The sequence below is a fragment of the Canis aureus genome, chromosome 6, assembly GCF_053574225.1.
Source record: "Canis aureus isolate CA01 chromosome 6, VMU_Caureus_v.1.0, whole genome shotgun sequence".
Classification (NCBI taxonomy): domain Eukaryota; kingdom Metazoa; phylum Chordata; class Mammalia; order Carnivora; family Canidae; genus Canis; species Canis aureus.
The window spans coordinates 46,343,501-46,362,843 of record NC_135616.1 but is presented as its reverse complement, the minus strand read 5'-3'; the positions used below and the strand labels follow the sequence as shown (position 1 = coordinate 46,362,843).

At 37.1% G+C, this 19,343-nt stretch overlaps 1 protein-coding gene across 9 annotated transcripts in view; it reads right to left on the bottom strand.

The window, feature by feature from the left end:
* Window positions 1–19,343, bottom strand: part of AKT3 (AKT serine/threonine kinase 3) — a 308,906-nt gene that overhangs the window by 109,948 nt on the left and 179,615 nt on the right. For all 9 annotated transcript variants that reach the window (XM_077901455.1, XM_077901451.1, XM_077901457.1 and 6 more), the window contains one exon: window positions 13,905–14,036. In XM_077901455.1, the coding sequence (XP_077757581.1) occupies window positions 13,905–14,036 (132 nt within the window). The remainder of the gene's footprint in view (window positions 1–13,904; window positions 14,037–19,343) is intronic.

Here is a 19,343-nt window from a genome sequence, read left to right as displayed (position 1 = left end):
AGAAACTTTGGTATATATACACAATGGAGTATTATTCAGTCATAAAAAAGAAGGAAATTCTGCCATTTTTGACAGCATGGATGAAACTGGAGAGCATAATGCCAAGTGAAATAAGCCAGACAGAGAAAGTCGAATATTGTATGGCTTCACTTACATTTGGAGTCTTAAAAAAAAAAAAATGCTGAAAAAAGTTGATTTCATAGAAACAAAGGAGAGAGTGATTGTATGGCCAGGGGCTGGAGAGGGGAAAATGGGGAGGTATAAGGCATAGGGCACAAATGTTCAGTTACAAGAAAAGTAAGTTCTGAGGATCTAATGTGCAGCATGGTGACTCTAGTTAATACCACCATATGTTATACTTGAAAGCTGTTCAGAGTAGATCTTAGGAATTCTCATCGCACACACATGAAAGGTCAACTATGATGTTCTGACTGATATTTTAACCAACTGAATCTTGGTAATCACTCCATGATTCCAAATAATCATGTTGTATACTTTTAAATACATTTGCATTGGTCAATTACACCTCAAAGTTGGGGGAAAAAAAAAAGTAAAACTTTTTAGAACAACTCTGACTTGCTAAATTGTGGCCAGAATGGGATGTCTGGGTGACTCAGTGGTTGAGTGTCTGCCTTTGGCTCGGGGCATGATCCCAGGGTCCTGGGATCGAGTCTTGCATCGGGCTCCCAATAGGGAGCCTGCTTCTCCCTCTGCCTATGTCTCTGCTTCTCTGGGTTTCTCATGAATAAATAAATAAAATCCTTTTAAAAAAATGTGGCCAGAGCTTTGTTAGGGAAAAGGAAAAATGACAAAGCAGGTGATGATGCATGGGCAGTGGCCATCTGCCTGGCCTTGTGGTCAGTGTGATGGGCAGTGCAGAGCTAGACTATTGGAGGGATGGACTACCAAGAAGGCACAGTACTACGGAAATCATAATGGGAATTTAAGAGGTTCATCAAAGTAGGGCAAGTTGATGCTCATAGAAGTACCTTCTTCCGAGATCAGCAGATGATTGGAACCAGCAAGTGGACATCCTCCTACGCTTGAGGTGGCCACCCGAGTTCATAAAATGAGTAGATATAGGAGAGCTGTGGCAATGCAGAGTTAGGTTGACCATCAACATATTCCTCTGCACCCCCTGAGACACAAAATATCAGTAAGAACTATCTAGTCTGCCAGAGAGAGAGAGAGTAGATGCCTAGGCGGCAGATTCCCCAAGAGGAAGACCTCCCTGCTGCACACAGTTGGCAAGTGCACTATAGCAGTCCCCACCAGCATTCCCCAAGGCTATACATGGGACCGGACAGGGACAGAAACTTATTCTGGACTGAGCTTTGCATACTCAGTGGTAGATAAAAATTCAAAATACTATAAAAAGACTAGAACAGAAGATAACATACCAGTTTGGACCTTGGTGGTCATCCAACCAAGAAACATCCTTTATAGCCCATAGCAACCAATAACAGGCAAAGAGGTAGCACATCAAATGGACAGGGTATCTAAGAGTCTGATAAAGAATTGGAATGGGAAATTGTAACATCTGTTATCTAAAATGAGAGAAGATAAAGACATGCAGGAGCCCTTCATGGAGTCCATGCCTTCAGAGGTGTGCTCATACTGAACACGAGGAAGGCTGAAGGGGGTGGGTCCCTGCTTGATAGAGTCCTCCATTTTCCTGGAGGACATGGGAAAGAGGGGGTAGCAGAAGATTGTGTTATGACTCTGAAATTCTTCACCACATCACCACAATTTTCCTTCTTCCTACCTGATGGATGTTGTGATCCTTGGACCAGGGCTACCACTATGGGTGCTTGAAGGAGGGCTCATTACTTAGCAAGAAATTGTAACTATACCTGTTAGTGTTATGCTGGAATTCCTAAGGCCCTGATGGGATGGACTCTCTCCAGGAAAAGCAGGGTTGACAGTGAATGTGGCTGTGTTGCCTAATTGTCAAGAGAGCTCACTGGTTCTGTAACTCACCCTATGAGTGAGACTGGACTGCAGGAAAGGTATGTGGTAGACCTCCGGTACTGCAGGCAATTTGCTTCAGCACATACTTACCCTAAATGGGAAGTTCATATCTCTAGGTACTTGCCTGTATTCATTTCATGTGACTGTTGTCACAAATTATCACAAACTTGGTGGCTTGAAACAACAAAAATTTACTCTCTTACAGTTCTGGAGACCAGAAGTCCAAAATCAGGATTGGGAGCTAATAAGCTCCATTCAGAGGGTCGGGTGCTGGGGGGATGGGGAATCCATTCCATGATGTTCTGGCCTCTGGGGGCTGCCAGGAGCTTCTCGCCTTGAAGCTCCAGGACTCTAATCTCTGCTTACCATGTGAATCAAACCTGCCTCTGCCTTAATGACAACTGTCACTGGATATACGGCCCACTCAGATAATTGAGAACCATCTCCTTATCTCAAGATCCTTCATTTAACTGTATCTGAGAAAAGGGCTTTTCCAAACAAAGTCCCATTAATATGTTCCAGAAATTAAGATGTGGAAATACCGTTTTGGGGTTCAATATTCAACCATTACAGTTCAATCCTGGTGCCCCAAATTCACTTTTGTCTCACAGGCAAAACATATTTACGCATTCCAACATCTCCAAAAGTCTTGACTCACACTATCAACTTTAAGGCTAAAACCTCATTTAAAGAACAGCAGCTCAAAAGTCTCAAATCTCATCATCTAAATAGTGAAGTTAGATACGGGAGAGATGCAGGGATGGCCCATCCTGGGGCAAAATTCATCGACATCAGTTGCCCTATTAAACCAGAAAACAAGATATTCGCTTCCAAAATACAATGGTGTGACAGGCATAGGACAGATATTCCCATTCTGAAAGGGAGGAATTGGAAATAAAGAGATCACCCATCTCAAGTTCAGCAGAGGAGATTCCTTTAGATCCCTAGGTCTGAGAAATCCTTGGTATTTGCATTTCCACTCTCTAGGCCCATGGAGGGCCTTGTAGCCTCTGCATCTGTGCCTTTCTCTGGCTCTGGCTTCAGAGTCACACTTCCTGTTTCAGAGTAGCATGTTTTCAGCGGCATCCACCAATTGTACCATTTCTTTTACACTGCCTGGGCTCGTAACAGTTTCAGTCTATCCTGTAACTCTAAATAAGTCTTGTACACTTTGTCTATTGATTTATTCTGAAATCTGAACACCAATGTGGTGTTTGTAATATTATAAAAATAGGTAAATATCATTTACAGCAGAATCACCTAGTATGGTTAATCAGTAAAAAAGGAAAGGTTACTGTTCATCAATAATCCTAAGCTCCTCCAGGGACAATTTTCCATGTGTCCAGGCCAAACTGTCTCTGATGCTACATCCATTGGTCATGATCATTCCATATTTCACTCTGCTTCACATTTGGACTATATCTTTCTCGAGGAAATATTTACTTTTCCTTGTAGGGTCCTACCTCCTTTTTTCTCCTCCTTCTTTATTCTACCATTAGAATCGACCTTAGTCAAATGATCTACTATGGAATGACCGGCTATTTATACATATGTCATCTTGAGATTTCTTATCATGCACATTGAACATAAGTTCTCTTGCCTCATGGACTCCATCTCTGACTATGACATTTCCTTCTAAATTTTGCTAAAATAAGTACCACACAATTTTGTTTTTATTCCTTAATGGAAGGTAGTCTGTTCCTTGCTTTCTGAAAACTTTTAGAGGATCTTTTTAGCTTTAAGATTCAAAACTTTCCTAATGATTTAAGAAGGTGTCTATTGTCCATTTTCTTTTCTTTCTTTTTTTCCCCCAGACTTCATTTTTATGTAATCTGTATACCCAATGTGCAGCTCAAACTCACAATCCTGAGATCAAAAGTCACAAACTCCACTGACTCAGCCAGTCAGGGGCCCAGTTTTCTTTTCTTTGGGCTCAGCGCTCAGTAGATACTTTCAATCTGAAGACTCCTTCAGCTACAATCAATTTTATTTTCTTTGATTACTTCTAAACTCTTTCCTTCTCCCTTAAATTCTTACACATGCTGAGTGCCCTTTATTAAGCCTTCATGTCCTAACTATTCTTTCAGTATTTTCTATTGCTGTATTTTTGGCTCTTCATTCTTAGATATTACCCCAAAATTTGTTTACAATCCTTGTATTAAATGTTTTATTTTAGCAATCACGCATTAAATTTATAATTACTTTCTTGTGCTCTATTTTTCAGCCTATTTTTGTTTTGTAATACATTTTTTCCTACTTCTCTGCAAATACTAATTAGAGATTGTGAATGTATCTTCAGTTCCCTGTTTTGTCTGTTTTCATGAGGATCAACTATTCCTTTGTTCTTCTTCATTCTATTTTATTCTGTCTTTAGATTTTTCTCATCTGTTTGGTGATCCTCAGTCCTCTGTTCATATTCTTGAATGACTAACGAGGTAGAGTAATAGAACATGGGTTCTCTTGTTGAATGGGAAAGCTGAAAATAGATTCTACTATGTGAATTAGGAAACGAGCTGGCACACTTTAAGACTCTGATGAGGTAGAAAACAGAAAAGCAATTTGACCACTCCATTCTGACCCCAGAAATGTCCAAGAAAAGAGGGTGCCAGCTGCCAGAACTGGGAACCTAGCCTACCTAAGTCAGACAACTCAGTAACATTGTAAGAAGGTCAGTTCTATTTTTATCCTGATGACATAAACATTATACCCAATCACTGTGTATGGCTGAGGATATGAGCAGGATTAGATTGACTCAGCTCATCTAATCAAAGTGAGTTTAAAATGCTGTACAGGCATACCTCACTTTTTTTTTTTTTTTTTTGCTTCACTTTACTACACTTTGCAGATAATGCATTTTTTACAAATTGAAGGTGGCAATGCTGCATCAAGAGTCTATTAGTGCCATTTTTTCAATAGCATTTGCTGCTCACTTTGTGTCTCTGTGCCATATTTTGGCATTTCTTACAGTATTTCAAACTTTTTCGTTACTATTGGATTTTTTTTTAAAGATTTTATTTATTTATTCATGAGACACACAGAGAGAGGCAAAGACATAGGCAGAGGGAGAAGCACGCTCCCTGGGGATCCCGATTGGAACTCGATTTCAGGACCACGGGATCATGACCTGAGCCAAAGGCAGACACTCAACCCCTGAGCCATCTAGGCATCCCATTACTATTAGATTTCTTTTATGGAGATATCTGATCAGTGATCTTTGATATTATTATTGTAATTATTTTGTAGTGCCACGAACCCTGCCTATATAAGAAAGCAAATTTAATCAACGAATGTTGTGTGTGTGTGTTCAGAATCTTCTTCTGATTGTCTATTCCCGAGTCTCCCTCCCTCTGAGGCTCCCTATTCCTTGAGACACACAATATTGAAATTAATATTTAAACAATTAATAATCTTGTAATGGCCTCTAAGTGTTCAAGAGAAGATGTATAATCTCTCACTTTAAATCAAAAGCTAGATGTGATGAAGCTGAGTGAGGAAGGTAGGTCAAAGCTGAGAGGCTGGAAGCTAGGCCAAGCTGTGAAAGCAAAGGGAAAGTTCTTGAAGGAAATTGCAAGTGTTATACTCCAGTGAACACATGAATGATAAGGGAGCAAAACAGCATTACTGCTCATATGGAGAATGTTTCAGTGGTCTGGATAGAGGATCAAATAGCCATGACATTCCCTTAGGCCAAAGTCTAACCCAGAGGAAGGCTCTGACTTTCATCAATTCTGTGAAGGCTCAGAGAGGTGAGGGAGCCACAGAAGAAAAGTCTGAAGCTGGCAGAGGTTGGCTCACAAGGTTTAAAGAAGTCATCTCCATAATACAAAAGTACAAGATGAAAAACCAACTACTGTTGCAGAAGCTGCAGCAAGTTATCCAGAAGATCCAGCTAAGAGAATTCATAAAGGAGGCCAAACTAAACATCAGATTTCAATATAGACAAAATAGCCTTATACTGGAAGAAGATACCATCTAGAACTTTCATAGCTAGAGAGGAGAAGCCAATGGCTGGCTTCAAAGCTTCAAAGGACAGGCGGACTCTTTTTTTTTTTTAAAAGGTGATAATGCAACTGGCGACTTTTAGTTGAAGCCAATGCTCATGGGCCATTCCAAAAATCCTAGGACCCTTGAGAATTATGCTAAATCTACCCTGCCTGTGCTCTTTGACCAGAACAACAAAGCCCAGATGAGACAGTACATCTATTTACAACACGGTTTAGTGAATATTTTAAGCCAACCACTGAGTAGCTCAGAAAAAAAACTCCTTTCAAAATATTACTGCTTACTGACAACACCCCTGACTGCCCAAGAACTCTAATGGAAATGGACAACAGGATTAGTGTTGTTTTCATGCCCACTAATACAACATCCATTCTGTAGTCCATGGATCAAGGGGTACTTTTGACTTTTGAGTTGTATTTAGAAGTACATTTCAAGGGGTGGTTGGGAAGATGGCAGAGCAGGAGGATCCTGAGTTCACCTGGTCCATGGACATACCTAGACAACAGTTACATCTGTGCAACTAACCAAAGACAATCTGCAGACAGAACAGATATTCCATAGTTCACTGTAAAGAGAAAGCCATTGGAAAAAGGTAGGAGGGGCAGAGGCAGAGTTGAGAACCAAACTCCTGGCAAGACTCACCACAAACAGGAGAGACACCACAACCACGGAGACATGAGAGCCATCAGATGCTGGGTCCCTGCATCAGGAAGACAAAATCCTGCTAACAGCTGGCTCTGAAAACCAATGGGCTTAACTTTAGGAGCTTTTCAAGTCAATGGAGCTTAACTCCAGGTACGTTAAAAATCAGTGGACTTACCATCCTTAAAGGGCCAGCAAGTAACTCACTGAGACACAGCACAGAAGCAGTAGTTAAAAAAGCACCTGGGGTATACATGAAGATTTATTTACTCATCTCAGAACATGTGCTGGAGAGGTGGACATCTTCAGGACACATCTCCAAGAAGAAAAGTGCTATGGGCACCATTTCTCTTCCCCTCCCCCAGTCTGGAGAGCTAGACACTTGTGGGAGCCAGCACCAGCACCCTCCTCCTACCTTGCTAACAATGGTGTTCTGCCCTGGTGTTCCCCTGAAGACCAGTCCCATTCAACCCTCCAAAGTGACTCCTGCCATGCCACATGCCACAAGCAGCCCCATGAGGGATCGGTGCCATTCCAAAGTGACTTCTGTCATGGAGAGAGGTAGGGAGATAACCCACACACTTGTATGCCTAGTTTGAGCAGCAGAACCTTTTGGCTGAGTGCGCAGAAAGAAAAGTCCTGCCACGTGGTGTGCTTACCACTGTGGCAGAAAGAGAGACTAAGTGCTGACACTCAGCCTAATTGCTGATCCCACCCAACGCTGAGATCCCACTAGCCTCTGGCAGGCACCCCAACAGCACAGGGACCAAATCCTGCCCCGTGCTCCCGCAGTAGGCCAAGCAGGTCACGGCAGCCGACTGGAATGAAGGCAAACATGGCTCAGCCACAACAGTAGGGCACACACAGCCCACATAGCAGACACCCCTGGAGCACCTTTATTTAGTGACCTGGGAGGGGTATGGCATTACAGGGTACCACAGGACCTCTTTTACATGAGGCCACTGTTTTTAGAACCAGGAGATGTGGCTGACCTCCCTAATACACAAAACAGAGACTGTAGAGACACCTAGGTGGCTCAGTGGTTGAGTGTCTACTCAGGGCATGATCCCAGGGTCCGGGGATCAAGTACTGCATCAGGCTCCCTTTGGAGAGCCTGCTTCTCCTTCTGCTTATGTCTCTGCCTCTCTTTTTCATGAATAAATAAATAAAATCTTTAAAAAAAAAAAAGACTGTAGCAAGAGACAAAAAAGGGCATTGCATAATGATAGAGGGATCTGTCCAACAAGATGATATCACAATTGTAAATTACATAAATTATAACTATAAATTTATATAAAGCAATTTACTAACAGACATAAATTGAGAGTAATACAACAGGAAGGGACTTTAACACCCCACTTACATCAATGGTGAGATAATGCAGATGGAAAAACAGCCAGCAAACAGTGGCTTTCAATGACATATTAGACCAGATGGACCTAACAGTCATATATAGAACATTTCAGCCAAAAGCAGAAGAATACATATTATATTCATGTGCTTATGGAACATTCTCCAGGATGGATCACATCTTAGGCCATAAAACAAGTCTCAATAAACTTAAGACTGAAATTATATCATGCAATTTTTCTGACCACGGAGACATAAAACTACAAATCAACTACAAGAAGAAATCTGGGAACAACAAGTAGAGGCTAAGCAACATGCTACTAAACAATGAATGGACAAACCAAAAAATCAAAGAGAAAATTTAAAAATACATGGAGATAAATGAAAACACATGGTACAAAATTTGGCGACACAACAAAAGCAATTATAAGAGGGAAGTTTATAGTAATACAGACCTACCTAAAGATACAAAAAAATCTCAAACTAATAATCTGATTTTATACCTAAAAGGGCTAGAAAAAGAAAAACCTAAAGCTAGTAGAAGGAATGAAATAATCATTATTAGAGCAGAAATAAATGAAATAGAGACTAAAAAATATATATAAAAAATCAATTAAGTTAGGAGTTGGTTCCCTGAAAACATCAACAAAAATGATAAACTTTTAGCTAGATTCATCAAGAAGGAAAAAAAAAAAGACAGGACTCAAATAAATAAAATCAGAAATGAAGGAGAAATAACAACCAACACCATAGAAATACAAAGGATTATAAAAGAATTTTATTAAAAATTATATGCCAACAAACTGGACAACCAAGAAGAAATGGATAAATTCCTAGAAACATAATCTTCCAACTGAATCAGGAAAAAATAGAGAATCTGAACTGATGAACTACTAGAAATGAAACTGAGTCAGTAACCAAGACACTTAACAAACAAAAGTCCAGGACCAGACGGCTTCACAGATGACTTCTGGCAAACACTTAAATAATCAATACCTATTACTCTCAACTACTCCAAAATACAGAAGAAGAAGGAAAACTTCCCAATTCATTCTATAAGGCTAGCACTACCCTGACACTAAGACCAGATAAAGATACTACAAAAAGTAAATAAATAAAAATTACAGACCAATATCTTTGATGAACATGGATACAAAAATCCTCAACAAAGTATCAGCAAACCAAATTCAACAATACATTTTTAAAAAATCATTCACCACAGTCAAGTAAGATTTAGTCCAGAGAGGTAAAGGTGGTTCAATATTCACAAATCAGTCAATGTAATATATCACACTAGTAAGAGGATAGAAACCATATGATCATATCAATAGATGCAGAAAAAGCATTTGACAAACTACAACATTCATTCACTGTAGGATTCTCAACAAAGTAGGGCTAGAGGAAACATACCTCAACATAATAAAGGCCATATATGAAAAACCCATAGCTAACATCATAATGGTAAAAACTGACAGCCTTTCTTCTAAGATCAAGAACAAGACAAGGATGTCTTACCCTCACCACTTTTAATCAGCTGAGTACTGGAAGTCTGGGCCACAGTAATAAAACAAGAAAAAGAAATAAAAGGTATCTAAATTGGTAAGAAAGAATTAAAACTGTCACTATTTGCAGTGACATGGTACTATATATAGAAAACCCAGAAACACCAAAAAACCACCAGAACTAATAAATGAATTCAGTGAAGTTGCAGGATACTAAATTAATATACAGAAATCTCTTGGATTTCTAAACAGTAATAACAAAGTAGTAGAAAAAGAAATTAAGTAAACAATCCCATTTATAATTGCACCAAAAAGAATAAAGATGTCATTTTTAACATAAATAACTTAAAAGGGTTGAGTAGAGTAGCATAGCAGCAGAGAAGCAGTTTTTGTATGTTACTGAAGTTAAGGTGGTATAAATTCAAATTAGAATGTTATAATTTTAGGTTGTTAAATGTAATCCCCATGGTAACCATACAGAAAATAGCTACAGAATACATAGAGAAGGAAATGAGAAGGGAATTAAAATGTTTCACTATAAAAAGATCAACTAAACATAAGACAGTTGCAGACAATGAGGACAAAGAAAGTATAAAGCATATTGAAAAAAAATAGCAAAGTGACAGAACTCCCTCCTTATAAGTATTTATTTTAATGTGAATGGATTAAACCCTCCAATCAGAAGATAAGAGATGATCAAAATATGCACTGTCTACAAAAGACTTATTTTAGAGGCAAAGACACATATATGCTGAAACTGAAAGGATGAAATATTACATACAAAGGTAACCAAAAGAGAGCAGGGGTGGCTATTTCATTATCAGACCAAAAAAAAAAATTTTTTTAAGTTATAAAAGACAAGAATTGACATTATATATTTACCAAAAGCTCAAATCCAGCAACAAATAATAGTTATAAACATTTTTGTACCTAATAGCAAACCATCAAGATGCATGAAGCAAAAATAAGACAATTAAAATGAGAAATAGTTTTACAATAATAGTTGGAGACTTCAGTATCTTACTTGCAATAATGAGACAGAACAACTAGAGAGAAGTAAGAAAATGGAAAACTTAACACTATAAACCAACTAGATCTAACAGACACACAGAGAATGTTTCACCCAACAACAGATTACACATTCTTTTCAAGTGCAGGTGGAAAATTCTCCAGCATACACCATATGTTAGGCCACAAATTAAGTCTCAACAGATTTAAAAAGACAGATATCATACCAAGTACCTTCTCTAACAGCAATGAGATAAAGTCTGAAATCAGAAACAGAAAGTAAACTGGAAAATTTATAAGTTTGTAGAAATTAAAAGAGTCTTTATCAATGGATCAAAGGAGAAATCATAAGGGAAATTAGAAAACACTGAGAGGTGAATGAAAAGAAAAACCTACATACCAAAATTTATGGGAAATATCAAAAGCAATGCTAAGTGGAAAATTATAGCCTTAGACGCTTATGCTTAAAAAGAAAACAGATCTTGAGGTACCTGGGTAGCTCAGTTGGTTAAGTGATTAACTCCTGATTTCAGCTCAGGTCATGATCTCAGGGTCCTGGGATCAAGCCCTGTGTCAGGCTCTTGCTGAAGTTGGAGCCTGCTTAAGATTCTCTGTCTCCCTCTGCCCCTCAGCCCCAAATTCCATATGTATGCACTCTCTCTCTCAAAGACGATGACAATGACAATGACAACGAAGAAGACGACGATAGATCTCCAATCCACAACCTAACTTTACAACTTCAGGGAGTGAGAAAAGAATAAACTAAAGCTAAAACTAGCAGAAGGAAGGAAATGATAATGATTAGAGCAGAGATAAAACAGAGAATAGAAAAATAGAGAAAAATAAATGAAAGTAAAAGTTCACTTTTTGAAAAGATAAAATTATCAAACCTTTATTCAGTTAGACTCAATAGAATAAATGCATAAAGAATGAAGGAAATAGAAAATACCATTAGTACCCACAGTGATAACTGTTGTAGACAAGATCCACTGATGGAAGTTAAAATGAGTGGGCAAAAATTTAAGAAGAAAAAAAATACCTGTATAGTGTCAGATATCCCTCCTAAGATAGTTAATAATTACAATGGGAAAAATGCCTACAGTAGAGAAACCTGGGGAACAATGCTTTAATCAAGTGGTTAGTGTTAACATCAACAGTAATAAGGCCCATGGACATCATTTATTCCTTGATATGAGGCTCTGCAATGGGCACATCATGATTCAAACCCCAGGTCTTATCAGACAGACTCTGAAACATTATACTGTTAATCATTTTACTATAAGCAGGCATATTTTGTTTCAAGAAATGGATAAATGGATTTATGGTGAAAATATATCAAGGATAGTACACCACACTGGATATGCTATCACTTGTAAAATATACCCAGTTCTATAGAGTTATTCAGGAAAGTATAATTAATAGTTAGGGAAAATAGGCTTCAAGTGAGGCTAATGCATAAAAGAAAAAACAAAATAGAAATGATTTACTGATGCTTCACACAGGGTAGGTGGTAAGAGTAATAATAATCATAGCAAATACTTAGAGTGATAATGTATTTATTTTCGTTTAATACTATTTTAATCTTAGTTCAATTTTATTTTCAGCAAATGCAATTATACTTCTTCATTCATTTAATCCTGATGACAAATCTATGAGATACGCATTATATTATCCTCATCTTACAACTGAGGAAATGAAGGCATAAAGAGTAATTTGTTTGGGTTCATTTAGTAAGTAGCACTATACTAGCTCCCAGAAAATATAAGTTTAATGAACAGTGTCAGGTATGATGCCAAACATTTTGCCTATCCTAATCCTTAATATTCCTGTCCAGAAATACCTTTTTAAAAAATTTCTTCAATTTAGATTTAGTTAACATACACTGTATTAATAGTTTCAAAGGTAGAATTCAGTGATTCATCAGTTGCATACAACACTTAGTGCTCCTTACTTCAAATGACTTTTTTTCTTTTAACAAGTGAAATTTTGCAAATAAAAAATGCAAGGCTGTGCTGGGCTGCTCAACACATTGCAGGACATTCAGCATGCACGGCCTTATTAGCCTTATGATGGTCAGCAGTTTCTTTTTTCCTGATTCACTGTGATAAGCAAATATGCTTGTGATAAGCAAATATGCTCCCCCAAAACACTGCAAATGTCTCTAAGAGAGCCGTACTGCCCCAAAAAATGGGTTGTTAAAGGTTATGAAATCTTAAGATGCAAAGCTAGGGTGTGAATCCAGGCCTATAAGACTCCAAGGTCAGTGTTATTTCCAATACCAGACACAGACTTGTGTAAGAGTTGAAATGAAAACAAATGTTAGAGACAGGAGGAGCACAGCTTCGTAGTGTGTAGAGCAATATGCTCCAGATGAGGAAACTATACAGTTGACCCTCAAACAACACGTGTTTGAACTGCAGGGGTCCACTTAAATACAATACAGTCATGTAAATATATTTTATGTCCCTTATGATTGTCTAAATTATAGTTTCTTTTCTCTAACTTACTTCATTGTACAAATACACTATATAAGACGTGACTGTTCATGATATTGCTAAGGTTGTCCGTCAATAGTAGACTATTAGTTAAATCTGGGGGGAGTCCAAAGTGACACTGGACTTTCAACTGAGCAGGGAGTCACCCTTAGCCCCCAAGTTGTCCAAGGGTCAACTGTGGTTTGAAAGTTAAAGTAGTCCATTAAGTACACCAATAATATTATGTATCATTTGTTCAATCAAACAAAACATAAGGCATGGACCAATTTGTAAAGTATATTGAATTTGTTTATTGAGGGTATTAGGATTCAGTTCAGAACTCTGGGTGAGAATTGGCATCATTAACATGTTAGTTATTTGTGTATGTCTAAGCTGAATAAAGTTATGAAAGTGGGAGTTAAAGGTTCCTGAAAAAAATTCAGAGACTATTATTTCTTTTAATTTTAGGATTCTCATATTTTCAAATCTATTAAGGATGCTTTCCCATTCATTCTTATATGAGCTGTGTAACTTATGGATGCAATATGAGCTGTGTAAACTTATGGGTGCAAATCACTTATGCTATTTGAATTACTTTTTTAATTTAATAATAAAAAATTCAGAATATTGAGGAAAAATATCAAAAAGCAACACTAGTGGATTAGTGATATAGGTCAAAACAGTCAAAACATTCCCCCAAACACAAAAACATAGAATAAATATTTTTATCTCCTCAAGAGAATAAAATAGCTTCAGTATACAATGTTCAGATAATATTATAAATTTTTGAAATATATAATGTTATAAATAAATCCTGATATACAGATACTACTGCAACAACAGCCTACAATCAACATTTTGGTTTTTTAATGGAATTTCTACGCCTCAGTCATATGTATGCCATGAGTGCATACCATAAAGCAAAATTTAGTAATTAACTCTAGTAATCAATTACCTTTGCAATAATCACTTCTTTCTTCAGAATCTTCATAGCATAGTATTTCCCACTTGCCTTCTCTCGAACCAAAATAACTTTCCCAAAAGTGCCTTTACCTAGTAGTTTCAAATAGTCAAAATCATTCATTGTCTGAAAAATACAAATTAAAAATATAGTATGAAATATTTGATGCAATTTATTTATAAACATATAGGTATATGTTTGCAACATCTCAAAAGCAAATTTAACCAATTTCTAAACACACTTAAATGAGTAAGAATCAGATCGGCAATGGCTGCCTCACCAGCAAGCATGGATACTAGAAATAATTTAAGCAATTCTCAGATACTGGAGACAATAATTTTGAACCTCAAATCCCTCAGCCACTCAAGCTATCAGTCAAGTGCAGGGGCAAATGGAAAATAGAATCATTTTCATTTACTTTCGAGGACTCAAGCCTTTTTTGGATTGATTGAAGTATAATTAACATATAGTGTTATACTAGTTTCAGGTGTACAATATAATGATTCACCAGTCCTACACATTTCTCAGTGTTCATCAAGTTAACTGTATTCTTAATCCCCTTTATTTCACCCATCCCTCCCACCTGCCTTCTCTCTGGCAACCACCAATGTGTTCTCTTATATTTAAGAGTCTGGTTTCTTTGGTCTCTTTTTCTTTGTTCATTTGTTTTGTTTCTTAAATTCCACATATGAGTGGAATCATATGGTATTTGCCTTTCTCTGACTGATATTTTGTTTAGCGTTATACTCTCTAGCTCCATCCATGTTGTTGCAAATGGCAGGGTTCATTCTCTTTTATGGCTGAGTAATATTCCATTGTGTATACATACCATGTCTTCTTTACCCATTCATCTATCAGTGAACACTTGGGTTGTTTCCACCTCTTGGCTATTGCAAATAATGCTGCAATAAACATAGGGGTGTGCATGTATATTTCAAATCAGTGTTTTTACTTACTTTAGGTAAGTATCCAATAGTGGAATTATTGGATCATATGGTAATTCTACTTTTAATTTTTTGAGGAACTTAGATACTGTCTTCCAAGGACTCAGGTTTTTTGGGGTTTAGTAGTGCAACATCCCCAAACAACATGGTCATCAAAAATGCCCCCACAAACTTTTCCAAATACATCTAAGGGAGCAGTACCTTTCAGGGAAGCTATTTGAGAATGTACTCTAGCAAAATTAGGATGAAATCCTCAGAAGTGAAAGATAGGTGTGTAAGAAATGTTGAAAATAACCCTGGAGCTCAGTAAGAAGAAATCTCAAAAGCAGCAGTACTATATCTGAGAAAGCAATTGGTGCAATTCAGAATAGAAAAGTTAGGGACGTCTAAGAATGCCTTTAATTAATCTGTTTTCAGGTTCATTTCTCACTCCTAAGTTAGCTGATTCCCAGGATTTTGCCAAGCAGATCTGCTATTTGCTCTCTACAGCCCCCTTTATGCATGCTTTTCTTGCTCTATTAGTGTTCTTCCACAAATTTCCATAATTTTGATATGGTTGTCCACTAATGCCTTTCCTCTACCCAGCTTTTCATTTGCGTGTCTTTTTTAATGCCTTTACTATCATTTTAATGGGCTTTTAAATAGAAGGAGAGACAACCGGGTATGCTCAGTTTATCTTCCTAAATTTATTTATTTTTATTTTTTTTAAAGATTTATTTATTTATTCATTCAGAGAGAGCGAGAGAGAGGCAGAGACACAGGCAGAGGGAGAAGCAGGCTCCATGCAGAAAGCCCGATGTGGGACTCGATCCCAGGTCTCCAGGATCACATCCTGGCTGCAGGCGGCGCTAAACTGCTGCGCCACCAGGGCTGCCCTATCATCGTAAATTTAAATTCAGTTCAGGCCTCTATGAATAACAAGTTAAGAATCTGGGTTTTATCCTATAGATAATGAGAAGTTATTGAAGACTTTTCTGCCATTTTATAACTGTATTTTTTTCCTTTCTACCATTCATCTGAAGTAAATGTCAAGAATGTCTCAAGTCAGTGATCTCAGCTTCCACATTAAGAAGCTGAACAAGAGCAAATTTGACTCAAGAGAAAGCGAATAAAGAAAATAATAAAGATAAAAGCAGAAATCAATTAAAATTTTTTTAAAAGTAGAGAATATCAATGAAACCAAAAGCTGGTTCTTTGAGAAGATCAATGAAATTGATAAACCTCTAACCAGATTGCTCAGGAAAATAAAGGCAGAAGACATAAATGACCAACATCAGGAATAAAAGAGCTGACATTACTCCAGACTCTATAGACACTAAAAGGATCCTATGGGAGTATTACAAACAGCTTTATGCCCATGAAATCAACAATATACAACAATATACATGAAATGAACAAATTCCCTGAAAGCCTCACACTATCAGAGCTCACTCAAACAGAAACAAATAACTTAAATAGCCCTATGTCTACTAAGAAAATTGAACTTGCAGCCAAAAACTTCTCAAAAAGGAAACCTGAGAGCCAAATGGTTTCACTGCTGAATTCTTATAGAATCTTATATAGAAATGATACCAATTCTATATAAACTCCTACAGAAAGATGAAAAAAAGAGAATACTTCCCTATTCATTCTATGAGGCCATTATTACCCTGATTATCAAAACCAGACAAAAACATTTCAAGAAAACTACAGACTAAATATTCCTCATGCTCATTATTTGTAAAAATTCTAAAAATTTTAGAAACAAATGCTTACATTCACTTTCAACATTATCTGCTGCCTGTAAATTTGAAAATTTTTCCAAATGTCAAGTTGTAATGTCTTAACCAGTCAATAATATCTCCAGTTCACAAAAGAAGCAGCAAAATGTATCAGGGAAGAAAGGAAAATACATTTATTAATTCAACTAAAAATCAAACATGTGGCACTAAATATACAGAATATACTCAACAAGGTTAGTGTCATTTGAATAGTACATAGTGCTAAGAAATTTTGTTTCTATTAATAGATGTTTAAAACTCAAGGAAAACCATATAACTACAAAGCTATCTGTGCTAGGTAGTCTCCAACACTGGTTGCCACTAGTGCCCTGACTTCCTGGATGCACATGCCATCCTTCCCTTGAAGAGGCAGACTCAACTTTCTCTCTCCTTGAGCTAGCCTTGTGTCCTGCTTTAAACACAGAATAGGATCAAAGTGATAGTATGCCAGTTCCAGAAGAAGCCTTTAAATCTGGCGGCTTATGCTTTCACCCTTTTGGAAAAGTCATAATTCAAAGCAGGCTTTCATGCCGTAAAGAAAGATACTATGTAGAAAGGGCCTAGATGATGAGATACCACATACCAAGAGATCACATGGAGGAGAAACCAAGAATCCAGAAACGTGAGAAAGGCTTTCTGGGATCTTCCAGACCAGCCTGTGTGCTAACTGAATGCAAATGCTCGAGAGATCCACATGAGACCAGTAGAAGTACTCACACAAACCACAAAATCTGAGAAGAAATACAGTGTTACTGTTTTAAGACATTGAACTTGGGTAGTTTATTCTATGTCAATAACAAACTGAGAGACATCATTCTCCTAACTAGGCCATGATATTTTTTGCTCAAAGCTTCATTTGAGCAGTACTCTCTTCAATGTTTATTTAACACTGAAAAATGATCTTTGCTATGTCCCATTATTAAATATCATAGAAACGGAAACTGAATTCTTAGTGATAAAAATCAAAAAGGAATTTATAAATTGTCTTATGACATTTTCAGATGAAAAGCAATATGTAATAAAATATTATTATACTGCTTAAGGATTGCACTTCTGAGAGAAAAGGAGGTTTTAAAAAATATAATAGCCTTATCTTTATATTTCACAGCTTTATCAGTTTGACTGTCAAACTTTAAAAAAAGAGAATTTGCATGGAAATTAATATTAGTAAAAACATCGTATGTGAAAAAAATCAGAAACAGATTTTGTATTTATTTTGACAAAACTTCAGAAAATTTTAAAAGTATTTTTGATACCAAATGCTCACATTAGCATGATATACACAATAATTATCTAGTCTTTACAAATGAAATGCAACCTATTACAAAATGTTTCCCTCTTTTAGATGATGTTAAAGGAAAAAATACAGTAAGAATTTAATAAAAGATGAGAGCATGGATCCCCTGCAGAAAAATTAATCTTCTAAAACCCAACTCCCAAAATTTATTAAGTAAATATTTTACATTTTCCTTCGCATAATCTCCAGCACATCAATGTAGCTGTTTTAGGTTAAGAGATGCATGGGCATATATAACAAATACTTAATAAATGTACTCAATTCAAATACACACTAGAATATAAGAAAAAGACTAATTATGTGGTACAAAATTTAGGTTAAGAATATGAACATATAACTGAAGACGAATATGAGAAACCTCTCGGAAAAGAATACAGGGAGGGTTTTAGCACCTTTGGTCAAGGTTAAGAACTAAACCAAACAAAGCCCCATGTGGTACTAAGTAAAAACGGGGCTTTCAAGAAATTCACCTTTGTCCAGCCAACCTCTCCACCACTGATAAGGCAGCTGCTCCTTCTTTGGACAGGCAGTGAGAGAGCACATGATTTCTGCAGATTCCATGGAAACTTCTTCACTCTTTCTCCACATGCCAGCCATTGCTTTGAGTTAGTGTAGCCAGGCATTAAATAACAACACTCCAAGAACTGGAGCCAGACATAATGGGAAAGTAGTACATACAGCTTACACTTTACACCAAGTCAGGAGATGGTAAGCAGCTACTACTCTCAGAGAGGTCTACACTGGTCACTTTAAAATTAGGCAGAACTTTGACTCCTATTGGCTGTTGATCCTTCTATGCTGTGCTCCTTCACAGACCTGACAGTATAGAGAATGGTTGCTTGGCAGACCAAGAGTAGGCACTTCCGAGTCCTCTAATCAAATTCCTTTGAAAGATCATCTTTTAGTTAAAACACAGAACAGCACATAAATCTGGTTAGGAGGCCTCTGCCTCTTTTCCACCACCCAGTATCTTTCCCTAAAAGATTTTTCACCCTGCGCATCAGATACTGGGTAATACTCTACCACTAAGAGAAGTAACCATTTATCTGCTTGAGGCAAGAGAAAACAGCTAAGACAATTCTTAGCAAAGCTAACACAATTAGGAGCTATTATTTCATCCTATTGCTCATTTTTCAAAAAAGTGAACAAAGAAGAAAATGTGCGCTGTAAATTATAAGAAAGGCATTCTTATTTCAGAGTATGCAGTCTGATATTAAAAATAATAAAAACTTCTGCAATTCTTTTTAGGATACCTGATATACACAAAGGATGTAGTACTAGAGACCCAGGAAAGTGATATGACTATCTTACCCTTTTTAACCAAGTTGTTAGGGCCACACGAAAGAGTGCTACAGAGGTTCTTTTTACACTCCTTGTCATTTAAAACAGTTTTATACCATCTCACTTAAAATGAAATGAAATAACAGGCGCC